This window comes from Amblyomma mixtum, chromosome 1 (assembly GCF_055824585.1).
Source record: "Amblyomma mixtum isolate Tamu chromosome 1, ASM5582458v1, whole genome shotgun sequence".
Classification (NCBI taxonomy): Eukaryota; Metazoa; Arthropoda; class Arachnida; order Ixodida; family Ixodidae; genus Amblyomma; species Amblyomma mixtum.
The window spans coordinates 181,413,597-181,437,115 of record NC_143012.1 but is presented as its reverse complement, the minus strand read 5'-3'; the positions used below and the strand labels follow the sequence as shown (position 1 = coordinate 181,437,115).

At 48.1% G+C, this 23,519-nt stretch overlaps 1 protein-coding gene across 1 annotated transcript in view; it reads right to left on the bottom strand.

Annotated features, from left to right (window-relative positions):
• The window catches only part of LOC149370145 (luciferin 4-monooxygenase-like), a 243,308-nt gene that overhangs the window by 105,672 nt on the left and 114,117 nt on the right, over window positions 1-23,519 (bottom strand). Inside the window, exons 9-10 of the mRNA XM_089576968.1 lie at window positions 18,651-18,682; window positions 15,562-15,590 (exon numbers count right to left, since the gene is read on the bottom strand). Of these exons, the coding sequence (XP_089433094.1) occupies window positions 15,562-15,590; window positions 18,651-18,682 (61 nt within the window). The remainder of the gene's footprint in view (window positions 1-15,561; window positions 15,591-18,650; window positions 18,683-23,519) is intronic.

The following is a 23,519-nucleotide window of genomic DNA, read 5'->3' as shown; positions in this document are numbered from 1 at the left end:
AGTGAATGTCTAGAATGGCTAAGGGTGGAGTGTGTCTGCAACCTGCGGAGCAAGGTTGATTGCACTCGCTATAAGTCGGGGTGGGGAGGTGGGAACTAGCGTCTCATCTCTCTGTGGCGGTTGATGATTTCGGCAAAGGTCTGGGGAGCCTCGGCAAGAGCGTGCGGGTCCGTGGGGCCGGAGGCCCGCTTGGTTAGTCCTCGGGTTAGTAGAACCCTTCGTTTCCAGAGTTTCCCGCGTGGGCGGATACCCATACCAGGTTGATCTTATGGTCGGGAGTGCAGCCGCGAAGGATGTGTGCAGCGGGGTGGCAGATAAAACCTGCCGAGTAATTTGGGATCGTACTTTTGAAGTCGCTTAGGACTGTGCGCGTACTTGGGTCAGTGATGGCCAGCGCGATAGGGGTTTCTCCTGCCACTGTGAGAGAGTGGACTCCTACTCTGGCGGCTGTGACGAGAGTGGATTGTGGCGTGGTTGCACAAGCCACGTATGTGTTTGCATTTTGCCGTGCAGCGTCCACGTACATTGCGTGTTTGTCGGCAAGGTATGTGGCATCTAGGGCTTGGGCTTTCAGCTGACGGCGTGTATCATGGCGGCCGAGTAGCATGATTTTGGGGATTAGCTTTGACTAGGCGGCTATGGACCCCTATCGGAATGGGCGCCGTGGGGTGGCCGTCGCCTGTTGGGTTGATGTTGATACGGTCAAATACGAGCCGCCCGTGTTTAGTGTGGGAGAGGCGGTGGATTTGGGCTGTCTTGTGCGCCTCTATTAGTTCTTTGAGCGTGTAGTTCTTTGATGCTGTGTGCTGGCGTACTGGGGTAGATCTTCGCTGATTCCCAGAACGCCTGTCGAAACTTCAATTACGGATTAATTCATAAGTCAGGGCTGTCATTGCTGACTAAGCATCCACCCAACCAAGCCTCAGTCATCTGGTTTCCCGGTCACCTTGAACTACCAGGAGGAAACGAAGCCACTAACAGGCATGCCCGTGCTCTCCTATACCGGTCGTCTCCCCCTGATGACCATGAAGGGTGCCGCGACCTGATAGGTTTAGCAGTGTATGCTGACAATATCGCGCCATACAGAACCGCCAGAAAGGAGTACCCAACACCACACAAATCCCTCAATAAGTTACAAGAGAACACCCTTAGGAGACTACAAACCAACAGGTACCCAACACCAGCTAAATTACACCAGTGGTACCCTACACTATACTCTCCGCAGTGCCCACACTGTGGAGAGGTAGCTAACCTCTACCATATGGTGTGGGCATGCAAATTTAATCCCTTAATTGACCCCATCCCCATCCCTCGGAGGAGCAGTGGGAGGATATTCTGCTCAGCGATGATCCTGACCGTCAGCACTGGCTGGTGGGGAGGGCCAGCGCAGCAGCAGCAGCCAATGGACTACCGGACTAGGCGGCCCACCCACATGTTCTGAGAATACTGAACAAATAAAGGTGTTTTTAATCAATCAATGGCTGGAAGGATGAGGAAGCTGTGAACCGCATTATTGGGACGATTCAGGCGTTCACTGTCCCGGGGAGCCAGTTATACTTACTTCCTTTCCTTAAAGTCATCGAAGTGTAAAAGGTTTCGCTTTCAACGCCATCGCCAATGAACACATCGCCGACGGCCTATGACTTCAGTACCGCGTTTCTGCCACAATGTTGTAAATGCGAACTCATGCAGCGCACATCTCTCACTACCGCCACATAGCTTGAAGCAAGACTGAGCTGTCCATTGATCTAAAAGGGCCGTTATGCGCCTTCCCTTTCCTTTCCATGCTCCCGCTCCATTTGTTTCGTAGCTGAATGCGCGATTAAGGTGTCCACTGTCCCACGGGGCCACTTATGCGCCTTTCCTTTGGTTTCGAAGGTCATGGTCATTTGAAGGTTAAAACTAGTCGTACGGCGAAGGCTGCTCTAGGTACCGTAGTCAAGCTTTCGCTTACGGCCTATGGATTCAGTTACGCGTTTCTGCCTCAACGTTGCCAATGCCAACGCAAGCAGCGCACATCTGTCACTACCGCAGCGTAGCTTAAAGCACGACTGAGGTCCCCGCTCTTCCAAGAGGGCAGTTATGCGTCTTTCTTTTGCCTTCAAAGCTCAAGGTCATTTCAAAATGAAAACCGCAAGCGCAGCGACGAACGCCTAAGGTCCCGTAATGAAGCCTTCCCTTCAATAAGCAATTCTAAGCTTGGCGCTCTCGTCCCAGTCGTTCAGCGCAGCCACACGGTCGTACACGTCCAGCCAGTCTTCTATATTCTCGTGTGGTTCGCCATGGAAAGCCGGAGGCTGACAAGGCTGGCGAAGCACGAACGGCGTTGACTGTGCACCGGTTCCATCGTAAGCGGCATAGCAGTATAGCAGGTCAGCATCTCCAACAGATGTCACGTAGTGGCGACTGCAGTCCAGCGAGGAGGACAACAGCGAGTATGACATCCAAACTAACCTCTTGATTTGGGCTGATTTGCGCCCGCAAAAAGCTGAATGACTCGGCGGCTGCGTAGAAACAGGCGTGGTCGGCGGTTGTCGAACAGAATGGCCGCCGCTTTCGGCCATCCTCGATTTAAAGCTGATAGTGATTTTGCGAAATAAAGCGTGCAAAGTTAATAGAACATTCTGGAACACGGTAGAATCGGCTCCACCTGGATGCGATCAATCGAGATAAATCTGGTAGCGTCTTGCACCACAAAGAAAGCGATAAAGAGGCGTGCCGGCAGTTGTGAAAAATGATCAAAGACTACAACGATTCAGGGCAATATCTACATTTACCTCAGCATTTATTCTTACCGACCAGCAAAAGTTATATTGCAAGATAAACAGGTTTCACTACCATTATAGGACTTAACGTTCGTAACATACGCAAGCATCACGTTGACCTGGTAACATTACTTACTTTATAAGATCACCCTATTTATTCATCTGTTCATCGCAGACATGGTTAGCACGCAATGATCGAAACTTGTATGGGCTCACAAAATATGTTTCAGGATAATGAAATCGGGACACTGTCGTGATGGTGGATCTTCCGTATTTTTCATCTCATTTCAGACACGTGCGTCGCCACGATATGTCATCTAACAAACTTCAAGGCGTATCCATTTGGCTCGACTTTGATCGTAGTGTACTACCACTGACCAACCGCAAGATAATAGTTACTTGCATTTAACAGTTTATGGTTTATTAAACCAACTCAGGCTATGAGGGATGCCGTAGTGGAGGGTCCGGATACGTGCCTCCACTACGTGCGGAGGGACGTGCCTCTAGCATTTTTCCTCCATCGAACTGCGACCGCCGCGGCGGGGATCGAACCCGCCTCTTTCGGGTCAGCAGCCGAGCACCATAACCACTGAGCCACAGCAGCGGCTTAAACCTTGCGTTTACCGTTCACCGTCATCACCTTATAACAAGTTTTGTTCAAAGTTACAAATAATCATTAATACCTTGGCAATTGAAAACAATAACATATTAGTGTTATATTAGTAAATATAAAATACATAATATTAGTATTTTGAACCCTAGCAGCTCTGAATCGTAGCAACTCATGCTGTTCAGAATATGCATGCCTAATGTATGATGAACTTTGGTATTTTTTTCCCGACTCTTTCTCCTACTCCATCTCGCATAGCTGGCTCAACTTCATTAACTGGTCATATGTTAACCACTACGCTTGCTGATTATATAAATGGCGTAATCGACTACTCAGCTGCCGATCGTATGCCCATTTTGTTGTGTCACAGCTCTAAGAACAAAAAAGTCGACATTTGCAATCAAGCTTCATTTAACTATAAAACATTTATGCAATTAATTGGTGGAATTGATTGGAATTCTTATTTGGAAGAAGGATGCACAAGAAAAGCATCTTATCAGCTCTCGATAAAAATTGCCACCTATATTGATCAATGCACGACGTCTTCCACTCCGGAGTGATGGTTTCGAACAGCAAGAAATCCTTGGCTTAATAACGCGTTACTTCATTCTTTTCAGAAAAATAATTTACGCAATAACATGAAAACATATCTTTTTACTCACCGCTGAGATGCTCGCAAAAGAAAATATTTCAATACACTCTCTGCTGTAGTGGAACTTGAAAACTTCAATTATCACTCTATCGCAATTTGAAAAACACAAATTACACTAGGCGTAATATGCGACTTATTAAGCAGTTTTTTACGATGATAACCGCTAAAAGTGCTCAACGAAAGTAATATGTGAAAATGCAACTAATAATAACCCCACTGGCATTGCCTGTTCTTTCAGCCCGCACTAGCGTTTCTCTGGATGTAAATGATTTAACCGCTTTACCTCCTTTACCACGTTCCTTCCTTGCCAGAAGCGAAATACCTCTGCGAAAGGCGCCGAAAAATGCTAGCGCCTGGCTGGGGAACGACTGATGATCGGATTGTCAACACCGTGTAGGTGCAGCATTTCTCACTTAATATATCTACTTTCTGGTACGTGACCAATACCTTAGTTTATATTGATTGTTTCAGAAGTACGTTCTGGGCCCATCTCCAATAAGAAGAAATCTCTGCCTCTCCCGTAACCGAGAGTAGAGTAAGCATGAAATGTTTACGGGCATAACACATTGGTTGCAGATGGTCCCCGTCACAATCTTGAAATGGGTCTATTGTTCAACACACCACACCACACTCTTCTTGTTGCGTCGAAGCGATCGCCTGCAATAGTGCGGGCTTAGGTAGGCAGCCGAGAACCGTGGCGGTCTTGTCGCTTTCGGGAGCGGCCGCATAATCAAAGCGTTGTCGGCAGGGGCGAGCAGTCTTCTACTGTGACGTATCACTCGCAAAGCGATCGCTTTCCGCAAGACGCTTCCTATCTCTCCTTTCATCAGGCTCCATTGCTCGGCTTAAGCAGCTGTGACGGTGGCGGCATTGAAATGCAGGACGATGCAGAAGCGTACGCGCACACGACGAGGCGCAGGCCTGACAAGAATGCATCTGCGGCGCGCTCGAATACTCCGCGAGCGTGTATACATCTGGCTGCCAAAGGGGGGAAACTTCATGAGCTGAAGGCCCAGCGGCCGGTCTTTTACATGCGTGAGTGTGGGACTGTAGCGCCATCCTTGGGCACGGCGCGGAAGCGCGGCCCTCTGTCTTAGAGAGTCTCGTTAAATCTCGCACGGTGCCCGGATGCTCTGGTTTCAGTGCCCGGATGAGTGGAATTCAGTGCCCGGATGTTGGCTCTCGGTCTCGGCGTGACGTCACCACACTTCCGACAACGGGAGCTAAAACATTTCATGCTTAAAAAAGACAATTTTTCACCACAAGAGAGACGAATAAGGCTGCCGCATTGCTCCGCAGCCAATTTCACTATGCCTAGCAGCGGCGCTCCCACTCGTTGTCGGTACCTTCCCAAGTGAAAGCAATCGTCCATTTGTGGCAACAGTTGTCAAAACTATACTCGATGACTATTTCCATTCGCGAATCTTGTTAATTCACTGTGCACAATCGCGGATATCGCGCACACGCACTCCACAATCTCGCTAGGCCTATTCATCGCGGGAGAGGGCCGGTGTCGACATAAATTACATAATCCAGTGTTGACCGCTCCTGAGATTGGGCATTTAAACGTATAAACATACTCGCTCATTCTGCCTATATACAATACGGGTAGTCCAGAGAAAAGGCAGCTAGCGAAGTTCAGGTCTCGCTCAGGCGCCGATGCTAGTGCGTAAGCCACGTTTTCTGCCAATCACCCCATCGACCGTTGACATCGTGGACACCATTCGTTGCAGGTGACTGTGCTCTGCCTTGACGTCACCACAGTATCTGCCGGTCTTTCCGAAGCTGCCATCCCACTAACTACCCCGCTAGCCACGGGTCTCAATTGTGAGAAAAAGGACTCCGCAGCCTAATTATATATTTTAAACATTTGCTGCACAAAATACTTCGCCATGGGCTATGGGTAATAAAAGGCGCTGCAGGGCTAGTTTAGGATGCATAGTTTCTAGAATAGTAATTCAGCACTATTTATTTCAGATGGCCATACAGACAGACGTGAAAAGACAGGCGCTGACTCCTAAGTTGATTGGAACATGCATTATTATATTTATTACAAAAAATGCAGTGAGCGCATCCGCTCATTGCCGTTACATAAAGTGCGGATACCCCGTGAGCACCACAGAGAAGCTCGCCATCTTCCTGTGAAGAACTGCATTAGTGCACATGTAGCAGGGCATCAGTACATCGCTTCGTTCACTTCGCGACTGCCGTCTCGGCTTGAACGAGGACATGGACGAGCACTGTCCGGTTAACTTTCGCGGTCTCGGTTTTTGGCAGTGAGTCCACAAAGAAGGCGCCACCGTAGAGCTGCTTGTGAACGGCGAGGTTACCTGCGCAGAGAGGAGAAATTTGTTCCTGAAGCTTATAGCATCAACGGTAGCTTCTAATTTCAACTTCAGTCCGAAGTTGGCTGTTTATCATCGCCACCGCTACAGGTCAACGGCAAGATGCTGGAGTCCGTCGGCTTGCGAGAGGAGTCGCTAGTCTTAGTACCCGATTTGGTACTTAGACTGAGTGTCCGATTCGGGCCACTAGTAATGGCGTATGGCGTCACTGTTGCTAAGAGCCTGAGTGTGTTTCTCGGTGGCGGTGGATGAGCTTTCGGCATAGTGTGTTCAGCCTTGCGGGTTGAAATCTACATGCCTTGCGACATGAAGGTACGCACGCAACTAGGGTTGCTTTTAAATGCGGTGAATAACCATTGATTTGATACTTTGTTCGTCAAAATTGGTGTGGTGACACGGACGGATGCATGCATTGAAATGAATCTCGCGTAAAGGTGCCACTCTGGAATCATGCTTCGACACGCGAAGAATTGTTGATTGTTTCGATCAGAGGACTTTTTCACCTCACCGAAAAGCACAGAAACATGAAGCTGTTCTCGGAGATGCTGAATTGCGTTTCAAAGGCCACACGTGCCATCGGTATAGTCCCGAGGAGGATGGTCCGCTAATATAAGCAACGCGCAATGTCGTCTTTCTAAGCCTGCCGTCGAAAAAGGTTCACCGCACCTGTGCGCCGGTCTGTATGTAGAACTGTGTTTCCGGGGAGGTAGGAGTAGGAGTATTGCGGTGAGCTGCGCGGTTTCGAGATATCTTCTTTCACGAAGTGCTTGAAGAACGTAGCGTCGGAGGGGTCCCTGCTCGTCGTGTGCTCTGGGTGCTGGCATCGGTTCACAACGGCGCATGGGATTCTAGCTATCTTTCGCGGTCGATTTGTGGGTTGATATTTCACACTACTGACGTGTGTCTCATATGAATAATTAAAAAGTAAAAAACTACGTTTTTCCAAATTCCGCTATGCTATTGGTGCGGACGTTTTGGTTGAAAAGGATAGATTTGTTCCCAAGTAAATGTATTAAAACAGGTAGGAAGTAACTCATGCGCGTGCTAAACCCTAGTAGTAGTAGAAGACCTTTATTCGGCCATAATTTACAGGCCGGGCATATTGACCGCCTGGGCGACCAGAAGTCGCTGTTCTTCCTCCCCTTCAGCGCCAAGTCAGTCGAGCCAGGTGGTGATGGATAAAGAAGGTGGGGGTAGGAACTGGACTGCTGAGCAACCGGGCAATAGAAAAGGCAATGGGCCATGTCCGCATAGATACAGGTTCAGTTGGGGCAGGAAGGGTCCGATCGATAGCGATAGAGAAACAGGCGAGACGGGGTGACGACAGCATCAATTTGAATGTGCCGAAGAAGGCAAGCCTCCTATATACGCCTTTAAAATGTGCGCTGTGTCGTATAGCTACAATGCAACAGAATTTTTAATGCGTGCTTCTTCTGCAGCACATTTAAAACAAGACCACCATGAAAATTTAAGTTGAGGCCCTTCCAGCCCTTCCAGCCCATCTAGTGCATTTGTTTAAATATATCTCTAAGAACAATGTGTACGTACAACCTTTGCAGAACATAGCATCACTCGAAGCCTTATGTAGCAAGGGACGTCTTCGGATAGCGCTGCTCACCACATATCGGCTAATTGGCTCCTGTGTTTTCATCACAAGCCGGGCACATACAACGTAGCTCATTTTCCTCCCTACTTCCAAGACTGGTCATTTATTTTCTGGTGGCTATAGTCCATCGAGGGTGGCCAACTTAATGCGGGAAGTCTTGGTCTTTCCAATGCATTGGTTAATATCTTCAATTGTAAAAGTAATGCGTTACACATCAAATGCATTTTCAGTAAAAACATTTATTGAGGCTACATTCACTAATAGAAACAGCCACTGAACACATGTGGAGTGAATAGCTACAGTAGCAATGTTCCACTATAAGTACCAGCACCCCGCACTAAAAGCAGAGCAAATGATTCAGGTAAAACGTGCTAAGTGCGAAGGTTATTTGTTGGCTGTCATCTGCAGATGTTATGGTCGTACAGCCAAGTGTGTTCATAAGATTGGCCTACTCATATTACATAATTTGAATAACAAAACTTTCTACAATCTGTAAATACAGCAGGCTCTTCTGCTAACGCAGTTTAAAAATCTAGGCCATGTATGTTTCATGCAGAGCGGACATAAATAAGCACTGAAGTTTAATATGCCGTCGCGGTGGCTCAGTGGTTATGGTGCTCGGCTGCTGACCCGAAAGACGTGGGTTCGATCCCGGCCGCGGCGGTTGAATTTCTTTGGAGGAGAAATTCTAGAGGCCCGTGTACTGTACGATGTCAGTGCACGTTAAAGAACACCAGGTGGTCGAAATTTCCGGAGCCCTCCACTACGGCGTCTCTCATAGCCTTAGTTGCTTCGGGACGTTAAACCCCAATAAACCAACCAAACCAAATAAATTTTCTTGACGTTGACATTCTGGTGGAGTTACAATCGTTTATAGGAAACCAATCGGTGCATAGGAAACCAATCGATGGCCCGAGATTGTACACATTTCCAAAGCTCCCATCCACGTCACCGCAAAACCAGCATCCCTTATTCGCAGGCTGATCGTTTAAGGAGAAGCTACTCTAAGGACCTAGACTTTCATAACAAGTGCGAACACATACGCAACGTGCTCGTAACACAGCGTTATCCAGCTTTCTTTTTTGATGATGCCATAAGCAGAGCTTCAAATCTGAACCGCAATCAAATGCTGCAGGGACACCGAAAAGAAAACCGAAATGATTACACGACAAATGTTATCATTACTTTTAGGTGGGTAAATCTTTAGGTGGGTAAATCTACGCGCTAGCATATCTCATGTTGACTGAGAAAAAGAAAAGAAACCGGGTTCTCTTAAGGTGCGTAAAGCGGCCCCAAAATTAACAACTGGGCTACCACTAAGGTCCCCGATCACCAATTCCACCAACCTTTGCCTGAAGTATGGCCTTGAAACTCTATACCGCTTGTGTACATCGCATTTGGCAAAGTAAGCTAAATCAACTGTATTTTTTTTACCTTAAGCATCTCTACCGCTGCCACCAGCCCGCTTTTCCTTGCCTATTTCTGTCGTGTGCAACAGAGTGTACGAATTATGAAAAAAAAAAGGTGCACCAATTTATAGGTACTTTTTCCATTAAGAGCCGTAATACTTGGGGTTTAACGTGTCGAAGGGACACGAGGCCTCTCAGAAACGTTGTTTACTGCAATACTACAGATTAACATAGACCAGCTGGGTCAACATGCGCTGACATCGCACAGTACACGAACACTTTCCCATTTCGCAGCATCGAAATCAGGCCCCAGTGGCTGGGATGAAACCCGGGTCCCTGGGATTAGCAGCCAAGGGCCACAGCCACTGAGCCATCGTGGGGGGTCCATTTAGTAATAGCTGTCTGAGACAACAGATGCTTCCAAAGTAACGGTTGCATTGCGTGGTTGGGTCATCGCACCTGTGTTTCACATATTTAATTTACATGACACAAAAAAGGCAATCTACTCTCACACGGTGTGATCAGTTAGAGCAGTACTAACAAGTCGATTAAAACCTTACGCAAATATATGAGACGAGGACACGGTACGGTAATAAACGCAGGATTTCACATTAATCTTGCATACAACACTTTATTATTCCCGGAAGCATAGTCTGGGTCCATTTTCGCACTGCCTAGCGCAGACAGCTTTCAGTCAGTAAATCTACCCCCTAGCATGTCTCATTTTGTCTCAAAAAAGTATATGCCAGGTTGCAAAAAGTTGGGCGGAACCGTGTCCTGAAACCGTTCGGAACAGTTCCTCTTTGAATCATTACATTTCGGGTTCAGTTCCAAGATGGCGTAAATTTTATTGGTTGAGTTCCATCCCGGTTCCAGGCAAAAATACGAGTTCAGATCCGGTTTTGGGTACAGGTTCGGCAACGGGTCCACACCGTGCTTTAGGCAGGGATAAAGAGGTCCCCAACTTTCGGCGCATGGCTTTGTTTATTCCTTATTTGTTTATCTTTATATTCCTATAAAGCGCTGATGTCCGTGGAACATGATAGAGGATGATGTTAAAGGGACACTGAGGAGAGCTCTATTAATATTTTTTATAGCAAAATCCGATAGTTCGGCATTTCATGGCTTTGTTGCCACTTGGCCGGCAGCGAAAGATGCATTTATTTCTAAGAAATTTGGATTCGAAGTTGAAATAGTTTTTCCCGCCGCTCTGATTCAAACTTGGGATTCTGCTATGACGACACAGAACTAAGTGACGTGAAACATGACATTCACATGACGTAACGCAGACTCCGTGATTTCTTGCGGCCAGCAGTGCGGCCCAGCAGCAGCCGAAAAGAAAGCTACCGCCGGCCGCACGTTGAAGGCATCTATAGGCTATTGCGGCCGTCGCTTCGTTTATATTTTGAACCGGCGTTTTGCCAGCGTTACAATGGATCCCGTTCTCGAAGTCGTCAACGAAGTTCTCGCAAATAGACGCGTTTAGCATACCGTGTACCTTGTTACCGTTAGCGGAATATAAGGAGCCCCCATACCGCTGAGAGCAAGCGCTGATTGGTCCCGGCGCTGCAGGAGCGCGCGTAGCTATCGGGTACGTGGCGCCATCTGGCGACGTCAAGGAGATTTGCGCATGCATTTGCTGCGCCTCAGTGATTCGTAGCTTCTCGTGTCCTAGTGTTGCTAGAACTATTGGTTCTAGCAACACTGTTTTGTCCTATGACGCCATGAAGCTTGTACTTGCGAGTTTGGCCTGTGGCGGCGATACCTGTATTTTGGTTCTTGCTCTTTTCTATGTTACAGGAGCTTTGTTGTCAGTATGAATGGCGTTTTTGTAATCAGGAGCTGGTATTCTGTCGATGCAAGTCAACTTCAATTTCTCCTCAGTGTCCCTTTAAGCGAGCTTCGCAGGTCAACAAGTAAGAGTGCTGCGCGTGGAAAAGCTGTAGTCACTGGTCTTTACCGTTCGCCAGGATAAATCTGATGGCCTAGTCGCATGGCTACCTCTGTGTTCGCCCCGTGACCGGACCTTGCGTGCACTGTGTGAGCTTGGACAATGACTTCCCATATCACATAAAAAAATACTTTTCATAACGAAGAAAAAAACATTGGAGAACCAGGTTTATATTTACCGAACTAGCTTGGTTTAGGTAAGCACCGCGAGTTGGAGAGTCGTCTTCCCTGATTACGATATGATCAGTTTTCTAAAGGCGTTGCGAAGAAAGTATTCCTTCATTTACTTCAAATTTAAAAACTTCTTCGAGATGGCAAAGGCTTTTGTCGGCGAAAAGGTTCCCAACATAAGCAGTGCCCTCGCTCTATAGCACCAGAATGAACAGGATTAATGAAGGGCGTCCGAGTTGATGCGGTTTAATTCCATTTGTTTGGCATGTTTCGTATCGCCCAAGATATTGTTACATTAGGCGGTGCATGCATAAGGAAGGAAGAAGAAGAAGCTCTTGAGTTTTTGTGAAGAAGACGACGGTCGAGCAGTGTCGGCTGGTGCCTGCAGTAAACGCCTGTGGTTTTAAAGCCCTGTTTTCCGTGTCCGCTCTCTGCAATCCCAAGCGGAACTACCCCGTAACATCTTGGTGGAGGTGCTTTGGATCCCCCTGGCCACAGCTCCTCGCATTTCTGCGCCAGAATCCTGGATTTGCGCAGTGGACGCCATCTCCCCGAACTCACACCACCGACTGCCACAGTAAGCATGGCTTCCCAGGACGCATCTCCCGCTCCGGACACTCCAGCTGCCCACATGGTCTTAACCAAAATCCGCCATCCGCCTATTTTTAATGGCGAAGACAAGACGGATGTTGAAGATTGGCTCGACGAATACGAAAGGTGCGGCAAGAATAACCGTTGGGATGCTAGCATAATGCTCGCAAACATCATCTTTTATCTCGCGGGAACTGCGAAGACCTGGTTTACCAACCACGAACAGGAGATGCCTACTTGGGACATCTGCAAGCAAAAACTTAAGGACTTGTTCGGCAAGCCAATTGGGCGAGCTCTCGCAGCCAAAAACGACCTGGCTACTCGCGCTCAATCGTCAACCGAATCTTACCTTGCCTACATACAGGACGTCCTCGCCCTCTGTCGAAAGGTAAACACCTCCATGACTGAAGCTGACAAAGTGGGCCATATACTTAAGGGTATCGCCGATGACGCATTCAATATACTTATCTGCAAAGACTGCTCTACGGTGGACTCAGTCCTGCAAGTGTGTCGCCGTTTCGAACAGGCGAAGCAGCGCCGCATCGTCCATCGGTTTGCGCGCCTGCCCAACACGGCGACTACATCCTCATGCGACGATCTGCCCACTTTGCAGCAGCCTTCAAGTCAGAATAACCTCACTACCATCGTCCGCAGGGAAATCGAGGCCTTGACTCCTGTTCCACTTACAACACCTCCTGCAGAGGCAACAATAGCCATGATACAGGCTGTTGTCCGCCAAGAATTCGCGAATGTGGGCCTCGTTTGCAATCCTACCACGCCACCCCCTGCACCACAGCCAATACCAGTGGTTGCTGCTGCTACGACAACCCCGTCCTACACACCGCCCTACACACCGCGCTACACCACCCGCAATCCTGCGGAGTGGCGCACGTCTGACAACAGGCCTATTTGCTTCGTCTGTTGTCGGGCTGGCCATACGTCCCGCTATTGTCGCAGCCGCCCGGCTCCCCCCTCTCACCCCTACTACAGCCCTGTCCGCCATGACTATTATGCACCACGGCGCGTTTCTGTCACCCCAGCACAGCATCGTGCCGAAAACATTGAGCAAGTCCGTCGTCCTAGCCGTTCGCCATCGCCACAAGCCCACCGTTCCCGATCACCTACTCCTCGCCGCAGCTTGTCCCCCACGTACCAAGACCCCTACTCGGGAAACTAGGCGACGCAGCGCCCGGACGTGACGCTGCGTTACCGACCCGGACAGCCAACTGTATCTCGACCATCGCACCACGCCGCAACCTGATCAATGTCCTCGTAGATAGAGTCCCTGTGCCCGCTCTCATTGACACTGGAGCCCATATTTCAGTCCTTAGTTCGTCGTTCCGCCAGCGCCTCAAAAAAGTTCTTACGCCCGCTAACACCTCTACAGTTCGTGTTGCTGACGGAAACACTGCTACCATCATCGGAATGTGCACTGCGCGCGTTAGCATCGCCGGCCACCACGTCCCTGTGCTATTCGCCGTCCTTACTACTTGTCCTCAAGACGTCATTTTAGGCCTAGACTTTTTAACAGCCCATTCCGCTCTCATCGACTGTTCCTCCGGACTTCTGCGCCTAGCCCTGGCCCATTGTGTTCACGACCCTAGTGCTGACCATTCCCAGCCTCGCCTCCGCTCCAGTGCATTTACTCGCCTACCTCCCGAGGCGGCAGTATACGTGCCCATGTCACCTTTTCCCTCCCTTCCTGACGGCGACTACGTTGTCAACCCCATCACCGACGTCACTCTACAACACAACATCGCCCTACCTCATAACATTGTACACGTCGAGAACAACCTCACCTACATTCCCGTACTAAACTTCAGCATGTCCTCGCAAGTTCTCCCGGAGGGCATTTACCTTGCCGAGCTGTCACCTTTGTCCACATTTACTATTTCTGCAGTGCTGTCCGACCGTCGCGCCGAGGTACCTGCACAGCCTGCCTCGTCACATAGTCCGGAGGACCGCATCTCAGCCATGGTTGCCTCTGACCTGCGTCCCGAATGTGCCAGTGCCCTTGCCAGCCTTTTGCGGTCGTACAGCGACATTTTTGATTTCGGTCACGGATCCCTGGGCCGAACGTCCGTCGTCACACATCGCATTGATACTGGAGATGCCCGCCCTGTTCACCGACGGCCTTACAGAGTTGCTCTTTCAGAACGCCATATCATTCAGGAAGAAGTGGACAAAATGTTGGCCAGCAACATTATTGAGCCGTCGAGCAGCCCCTGGGCGTCTCCGGTAGTACTTGTCAAAAAGAAAGACAACAGCTGGAGGTTTTGCGTAGATTATCGACACCTCAACAAGATAACAAAGAAAGACGTGTACCCTCTTCCTAGGATCGATGACGCCCTTGACTGCCTGCATGGTGCCAACTACTTCTCCTCCATCGATCTCCGTTCTGGATATTGGCAGATCTCTGTTGACGAACGAGATCGTGAGAAGACGGCTTTTGTCACCCCGGATGGACTCTACCAATTCAAGGTGATGCCTTTCGGCTTATGTAATGCCCCTGCGACCTTCGAGCGCATGATGGACTCCTTACTACGCGGGTTCAAATGGACCACATGTCTGTGCTACCTCGATAACGTCATCGTATTTTCATCAACCTTCGAGGGCCACCTTCATCGTCTTTCGGCTATTCCTGGCGTCTTCCGACGAGCTGGCCTTCAGTTGAACTCCAAGAAGTGTAGCTTTGGTCGCCGGGAACTCAAGATCCTCGGACATTTGGTCAACACCCATGGCATCCAGCCGGACCCCGACAAACTTCGCGCTGTAAGTGGTTTTCCTATACCGAAATCTAGCAGCGACGTGCGTAGCTTCCTCGGACTTTGCTCATACTTCCGGCGATTTGTACCAAACTTCGTGGAAATCGCCCGTCCACTCACGCAGCTTCTGAAAAAAGAGGTCTCCTTTTCCTGGGGCCACGGACACTCGGCCGCCTTCGCCGCTCTTATTGCCCACCTCACCCGTCCGCCTGTGTTGGCTCACTTCAATTCATCAGCACCCACAGAAGTACGCACCGACGCAAGTGGTCATGGCATTGGTGCCGTTCTCGCACAACGTCAGCTCGGCTCCCCTCGCGTCATCGCCTATGCCAGCCGACTCCTCTCTAAGGCCGAACAGAATTATTCCATCACTGAACGTGAGTGCTTAGCCCTCGTCTGGGCCATTACGAAGTTCCGCCCTTACTTGTATGGGCGGCCATTCACAGTAGTCACTGACCACCACGCCTTGTGTTGGCTTTCTACACTCAAAGACCCTACTGGCCGCCTTGGACGTTGGGCCTTGCGCCTTCAGGAGTACAATTTTTCAGTAATTTATAAGTCTGGCCACTTGCATCGAGACGCCGATTGCCTGTCCCGTCATCCAGTCGACCCGCCAAGCCAACCTGAATGTGACAATGACGATTTCGTGCTCTCTATTTCTGACTTTTCCAACATTTACCGTGAGCAACGCCAGGACCCTCAGCTTCGCGAAATTATCAATCGCCTCTGCGCCGATCGCCATGACCCTGCCCTTCGTTTGTTTGTGCTCCGCGACGGCACCTTATACCGGCACAATATGCGCCCTGATGGCCCTGACCTTCTACTAGTCGTCCCTCAGCACCTACGCAAAGCCGTCCTTGAACAGCTTCACGACGTTCCGACAGCGGGTCATCTAGGCGTCTCTCGCACATACGACAGTGTGCGCCGTCGGTTCTTTTGGCCAGGCCTCTACCGCACAGTCCGCCGATACGTGGCTGCTTGTGACCGCTGTCAACGCCGGAAAAAGCCATTAGTTTTACCAGCTGGACTTCTGCAGCCGATCGACATCCCCATAGACCCATTTTCGCGCGTGGGTCTGGACCTTCTAGGGCCTTTTCCGCTCTCCGCATCGGGGAACAAATGGATTGCGGTGGCCACTGATTACACCACGCGCTACGCGGTCACACGCGCAATACCAACCAGTTGTGCAACCGATGTCGCTGCTTTCCTCCTCAACGACGTTATACTCGTCCATGGAGCTCCCCGCCAACTGCTCACCGACCGTGGCCGTTGCTTTCTTGCGCGTATAGTCGACGAGATCCTACGGTTGTGCAACGTTCGTCATTCTTTCACGACTGCCTACCATCCACAGACGAACGGGCTTACCGAACGCCTTAACCGGACATTGACTGATATGCTGTCTATGTACGTGTCTGATGACCACCGCGACTTGGACATCACGCTACCATTTGTGACATTTGCATACAATTCGTCGCGTCACAACACTTCCGGCTACTCCCCCTTCTATCTTCTATACGGCCGTGACCCTCTGCTTCCATTCGACAGCCTGCTCCCTCCAGTCGCCACTGCCAGCTCATATGCCCGTGACGCCATAGCCCGAGCTGACGTTGCCCGCGTTGTTGCTCGCAACCGACTCACAGCCTCCCAGCACTCCCAGAAACGTCGCTATGATTCCTGTCATCGCAACACTGAGTATTCTTGCGGCTCTCTCGTGCTGCTTTGGACCCCAGCTCGCCGCGTTGGCCTCTCGGAAAAACTTTTGCCACGTTATACAGGCCCCTACCGTATTTTACGTCAAGTGACTCCAATGACATACGAAATTGTGCCCTTGCATCTCGCACGCCATACCTTCACACCTCGCACTGAGACGGTCCATGTTGCACGCCTCAAGCCGTACTACACGGACCCTGGTTTGGACGCTAGTACGCACCGGGGCGGTGCTTTTCAGCCGGCGGGGTAGTGTTACATTAGGCGGTGCATGCATAAGGAAGGAAGAAGAAGAAGCTCTTGAGTTTTTGTGAGGAAGACGACGGTCGAGCAGTGTCGGCTGGTGCCTGCAGTAAACGCCTGTGGTTTTAAAGCCCTGTTTTCCGTGTCCGCTCTCTGCAATCCCAAGCGGAACTACCCCGTAACAATATTAGAAATGAAATCTTCACGTAGAATTTTAAGCGCGTTTAGTAGACGACCTGCAGACGAGCTGTAGACGACACTAAAGTGTATTGAGACAATGAAAAGTTTTGTATCATGAACGTTGACATTCAAAATTACGCGTATGCATCAGCCTTTGCAAGAAACCCAGCAGGCGATTGTGCGTGTGGAGTCTGAACTCTACAGCAAGAAGGCGGGCTTTATCCAATTTCAAAAGACATGTAAATCTGAGAGGACAGGTGTGTTTCACCTTGGGGCCATGAAACGCAACTGGAGCGTTCATGTGGGAATACAGAGTGATTTCTCTGAGGATAAAATTTAAATATTCCCAATTAACTATTTGAATGATTGCACATTTTGCCAGCTGTCGATACCAACCCCCTGTAGAACTCTCTGCTGTGCAGAACTCTCATTTCTGTACAGCTGCGCCTTCGCGGACGGAAGCAGTGATACAGTTTTGGGGTTGCTAGGTAAACCAGTGCGGCTTATTTCCAAGAAATCCTGACTGAGGGCAAAGCGCTAAATCTCGACGGACAATGTCGGCTCATATGCTTCAGTACAGGAGCCAGACATCAGGGTTTGATTCTCGAGCGTAGAGGGAAACCCGTGCGGCACCCCCAGATACAAAATGACGCGAAGGGACAGTAGAAGGGTTCTCCTTACAGCAAAGAAATTTAGAGCTTAAGAGGTGACATAAATACTCCACTAGAAGGGTAAGAAACAAACCCCCTTGCATTGTTACTTTTGCAAAAGATGGCAATTGCGCATAATGTTAGTTAGTCGCTTTGTCCCCAAATGTCATTGCAAATTGTGCAAACCCTTTGCTGGCCAAAGAAAGACTGCCTTCTGAACTTCGCCTACTTTGGAGTACTCTTTGTTAAAGTTAAAAGTTTTACTCTTAGTTCTATGTATTGCCACATTCCAGAATACATTCTTCCACAGACCACTTTCCTGATCTGCAAAGCTTTGAACACCTGCAGAGAATCAATTACACCTCACAACGCGTCTTCTGTGCTGGCAGGTTTAATGGTATGTACAATTTTGTGATATTTTTGCTCAAGCTCTTGTGCTATGTGCGGGAAGGTTCTAGGAGCCAAACCATAGAATAGCTACGCTCTAGGCAGACGTTGCAATGCGCTTACTAACTGGGTAAGAATGAGTGTCGTGCATGTGTTTCTTTATACCCAGGAAGAAAATCTGATGAAATTCAAGAAGTAAATTGTGATGCGCTTGGGCAACTCACTGCGCCTCTCACCGAAGGTACTGAGCACCGCGTACTCAGCAAAAGGTTGCCCAAAACGGCAAACTGCTTTTGTTCAACCTTTTTTGCGTGACAGTGTAATATTTATTCCACGCGGAGTATAGCCTCTGTTAACTGTCACACTACCGGAATCGCCTACTAAAAGAAATTGGAAACAACCTGAACAAAACTAGAGAACGTCAAGACAACAGACATTGATTGAACACAGGCGAGAGATCAAACCAGTCTACCGGTGACTTAGAGGCGAGACTTGAACAGGAAGGAGGTCCATAGTTGACTTAAATCAAGCTATTCCCCGAGCCACATGGCATTGGCACACAAGCCAAGAATTACGGTCTTAACTTACTTGTACATTTTCTTAGTCAGCAACGAAATACGGCGTGGGGTAGGTAGCCGGGGTACTGGCAAGCTTCTTCAGGAGACAACTCAGCTAAATAAAGGATGCTGCGTGAAATACTTCTGTCCCATGAAGTAGAGAAAACTAGAAGCGTCAAACAATCAATTGGAGCAAATTAAATCACACACACATAATAAGAAATAATACGGATGGCAAAAAGCAGATGCATGCAACCAGAAGGCTGGACGACAATGTCATTACCAGTTAGGATAAGATAGTTGAATTAGCAGAGCAATTTCAATTGCATCTCTCGAAGAGACCACAGAGACATGCTGTAACAAAGAGAAAGCAGGGAAGATGACATCGATACTACATAGGTCCGGAAAGAGAAAGTGACGATATTTTTATAACGAAACAGCAGGGAAAAGAGGCAGTGAAAGATGAAAAAACTATGGATGCCTTTAAGGAAGGCCAGAGAAATTGCGCAGGAAAAACACTGCAAGGAAGAATGCTAGTTCTTCAGGAGTTTGTATTTACCGCCATCAAGAAAAACTACAAGCATCAATATAATCTACAAAAAAGTTAACCCTGGAGATTTCCAGAAGTATTGAGCAATGAACTTAACGCCTGCAGATTCCAGTGTATTCACTAATATAACGTCATTAGAATTAGACAAATCTTTTACATATTTAGTGTATGATTTTACATATTTAGTGTATGAGGTCAACACAGCACAAAAGAAAGCGCCTCTTGCCAGCGCCCCTCAACCGTGAACAGCCTCATGAGCGAAATGGCTCTCTATGCTTTCAAACACAACTGCCCGAATCCTAAGCCCGTCTCCCACATCTCTAGGTGCTCGCTGTATAGGCAGGGGTCTTCCTAACGAAGCTTGCTTTGCTCCCCCTCTCACTTGAGATCCGCAATCGTCTGATCGCACATGTGCTTGCAGAAAATAAGGCCTCCCATAGTCACGAGACAGATTTTGATAAACGAAAAGAAAAGCACAACTCCCGACGTTGGCTCTAATTGACGTGAAGATCAGCGTTACGCATAATGCCTGGCTACTTTGATGTGTATCAGCTTTATGCAGTATGCACTTGTATTTACAATGATAGACACAGTTCAGTGTTTAGAGGAGATCTATATAGGTAAGATAAATATGAAAAGATTTAGCAGACAAAGCACTTCTCAGGTGCTGCACATTTTTCACAGCCACCTAGAACACGTTTTTGAGACGCGAGTAGACTGCGAACAGTGATAATGCGATCATAACTTCACAGGCAGGCTCGGTAGTTATAGAAAGCGGCGCTGCAGAAAATGCCGTAATTATTACAATTACCAATGTATAGGCCGCCAGAGCACAAAAGCTATATTTACGAAGTTCAAAATGCTAATAAAAGCAAATTATATGGTTCATTATGATTAGCCGCCGAGCAGCATGTACTGCACGGTATGCAAAAAATAATATCCACGTGAGAACGTGTCATCGACTGCTGGCGAATGACGGGCCTATGCGCTGCACTAACTACGATTCATGCAGTAACTGCACTAAGATGCACTAACTACGATTCGCGCGAAACAGGAGCGTCGACTCAGGCGCCTGACTCCTTTGCGTATCGTGACGGCAAATCATATCATCGATAAACTCGCATTATAGTTCGATCTTCTCCGGCGAGAAACTCCAAAATTTGTTGAAAGCAATCATGATAGAACACGGGCTACCTATTTACACAGACAACAAACTAGACGCAAAATAGGCCACATAGAAAGCTAAGTGCATCAGGGGATTCAAAGGGTTTTTTTTTTTCTCAATCGGCACTTTCGGTTCGAAGCGCATGGAAACTTTATAGAGAGTAAACAGCCAACTGTCATGGTGTTGCTCGGCCAAGCTGCTTTTCTTACAATGAAATTATTATTAACCACAACCAGAGGTCACATTTCTCGTTTTTCCGTGAGTGATAACTGAATCTTTTTGCCTTTCAGCTCCATTACTGCACAGAAAGTCGCGTCGAAAACATGGTATGCCCTCCCTCTCTTTGCTGAATAATGCCCTCTGCTTGCTGAACATGCGATTAAAATATTGGAGTATTGGAGAGGACCTCACGGTCTGCCTTCAGGCTAAGACGCGATAGCTTAATGAGTTATTGTCCGTATATGAAGAATTGGTCTTTCTCTGATTAACGAAATAAAGATTCAACTGCGTGAAAGGGTTAGGACACAAGGGAGACACATTCACGACACTTAGAAGCGCAAAAGTTGTCAGTCTGCGCTTCTAAGTGTCGTGAATGTGTCTCCCTAGTGTCCTAACCCTTTCGCGCAGTTAAATCTTTATTTTAGAAATGAACCAACTAGCCCGGCAAATCTTTCTGCTCTGATTAACATTCATAGTTCCCTGGGAGTCCCCCTAGCACTCCTGTTGCAGTGGTGCGGCAGTTAGCGATGAGCCACTGCTCTTCGATCGCCTTCGCTGGAACCGGTGGGATTTGTTCGACCCAGTTTGCTTTTGCCGGGCAACCTCGACCGACCAATGATTAACTTTCACTGGCACGATGCACAGTTTTGTTACAATCCTTCGGGTAGGTTTTAAGTACGCCACAAGGTCACGCGGCCTAGTTCGCCCCATTGTCTCTTAGGTTACTTCTCTGGGGATCTTTTTGTGCATTTTTCGTGCGTGGTCAATGAAAGCTTAACACACGTCACCGTAAAGTGGCACTATGTGAAATAGCACAAAATGAAACCGCCCTTTTTCTGTGGCTGCTAACATTTGGAGACAAAGTACCAGTCCGCAGGCTCAGCAATTTCATACATTGAAGACTGTAATTAATCGAGCCTGTTTCCAGTATCATTGTCAAATTTTTTTTCTCATCTGTTATAATAAAAAATCCCTAAAAACAGCCGTATAGTTCTTGTTTCCTCTAGCTGAATGTTGTCATAAAATTTGGACAACTGCCGCACAGGAACATTACTGTAGCACATATTTACACAAATCCCGCCGTCGACCAACAGATATGGTCTCCGACGTTCAGGAATTATTTCTAAAACATCTAAAAGCCTTCAGTTTGGCGCCTTAATATTATGGAGAGCGCCTAGGATGCGACCGCGGCCATTCCTATACGAAAACTTGCCGAAGAAGGGAGGGCAGTGCAGCGGCGGTGGCAGCGTCCGCCCGAGGATAAGTTCCCGAGTGATCTATTAACGTGTGCCCACCGCTTCGTCTTCCTTGCGCCGTGTGCTGAAACGGTGGCCCTACAGAAGCCCCAACCCAGCGCAAGCGACGAGATGGCACGTAAAGTACAGAACACGTAAAAAGAGAGACAGGAACAAAAATAAAAGTATACATATTTATTCACTTATTTATTTTTACATTTCACCCCAAGGGGAAAGCATTACAGAAGGGAGCGGGTAATGCATAATAACGCTGTGAATATAAACTGAGGCATGAAACAATAAATTAAGAAAATATAACAGAATAAGTGATCAGCACAATAAATATTCATTACAAGCACGAACAGCATACCGAAACAATACAGCGTGAGAAATTGTGGCAATTGAAAAAGGAAGGTCGTTCCAGTCATATGACGTGCCAGAAATAAAATAATCTAGAATGGTTTTAGTTTTCGATTTAAAAAAGCCTACTTTATGTATGTGATCTGTGCGTCGTGAAATATATGAAGGGGGAAGAAGTAACTCGAAGCAAATGAATCCATGGTGAAATATTTTGTCAAAAATACACAGGCGTGAAGTTTTTCGTCACGATGCAAGTGACGTTAGGCCCAAGGTTGTCTTAATAGCGGGTACGCTTGATATGCGCTGAAAGTCAGAGAGGATGAAGCGCGCTGGTTTGTTTTCTACCATTTCGAGTAGGTCGATCAAACTCATAACACCAGGGTCCCATATTGATGAAGCATATTCTAGTTGTCAGCGTACGAGTTTGGTATAGAGTAGAAGTTTGATGTCAGGTGAGGCTACATGAAAGTCACGCCTCAGATATCCAAGCATTATTTTAGCTTTATTAGTAATGTGTTCAATGTGCGCGTGCCAGCTAAGGTTACACCTAATATGAATAGCGAGGTACTTATATTTTGTAACTGGGACAAGGAACACACCATTAAGATTATATACGGACAAATCACTATTAACAGCAGAAATGCGCATAATCATGCACTTTTCAGCATTCACAGTCATATTCGAGGTTTTGCACCTTGATGAGGTAGTGCGTGATTCTTCAGCTCATTCGAAGAAACGTTTCTTACGGTTAGCCAAGCAGTTTTACCTTAATGCTGATTTCACTGCTCCTGATATCGCTCTGCAGCTGGCACAATTCTGCGGTCAAGAACGCTAAAACAAATTACCTGAATAGTACTTTACCGGGTATGTATCCAAATATGCCGACAAGAATTCGGAGCGTCATTAACCCCTTTCAAACGTATAGAGTAATATTAACGAATCGGCGAGATATTCGTGAAGCACTCTTGAGGTCGTTTGACATTGTGCTCGATCGAGGTTGGCCGGAAGATAGACCAGCGTCCGGATTTGAATGCGTGTGATGTGCGTTGCCCTAGCCAGTGCGGTGGATAGTAACACCTTGGGCAGCAGTGGTAGAAGTGGATACGACGGCGCAGGCGCTGTAGACTGCAAAACGTCAAGGCAAGTGAAGCCGGAGCCAGCAACGGGTGTGTGCAAGCTGATTTGAAGCCCGTGGCCTCTTTACACTGGCAGTGGTGGCTGCAGGCGCAAAATGCAAGTCCGACACTTTAACCCGCGTCGGTGACTCATTGGTTATGGAGCTCGACTGTCGGCCTGAAAGACGCGGGTCCGATCCCGTCCGTGGCGGTGAAATTTCTATGGAGGCCAAATTCTACAAGCCCGTGTACTGTGTGATGTCAGTGCACGTTAAAGGGAGACTGAA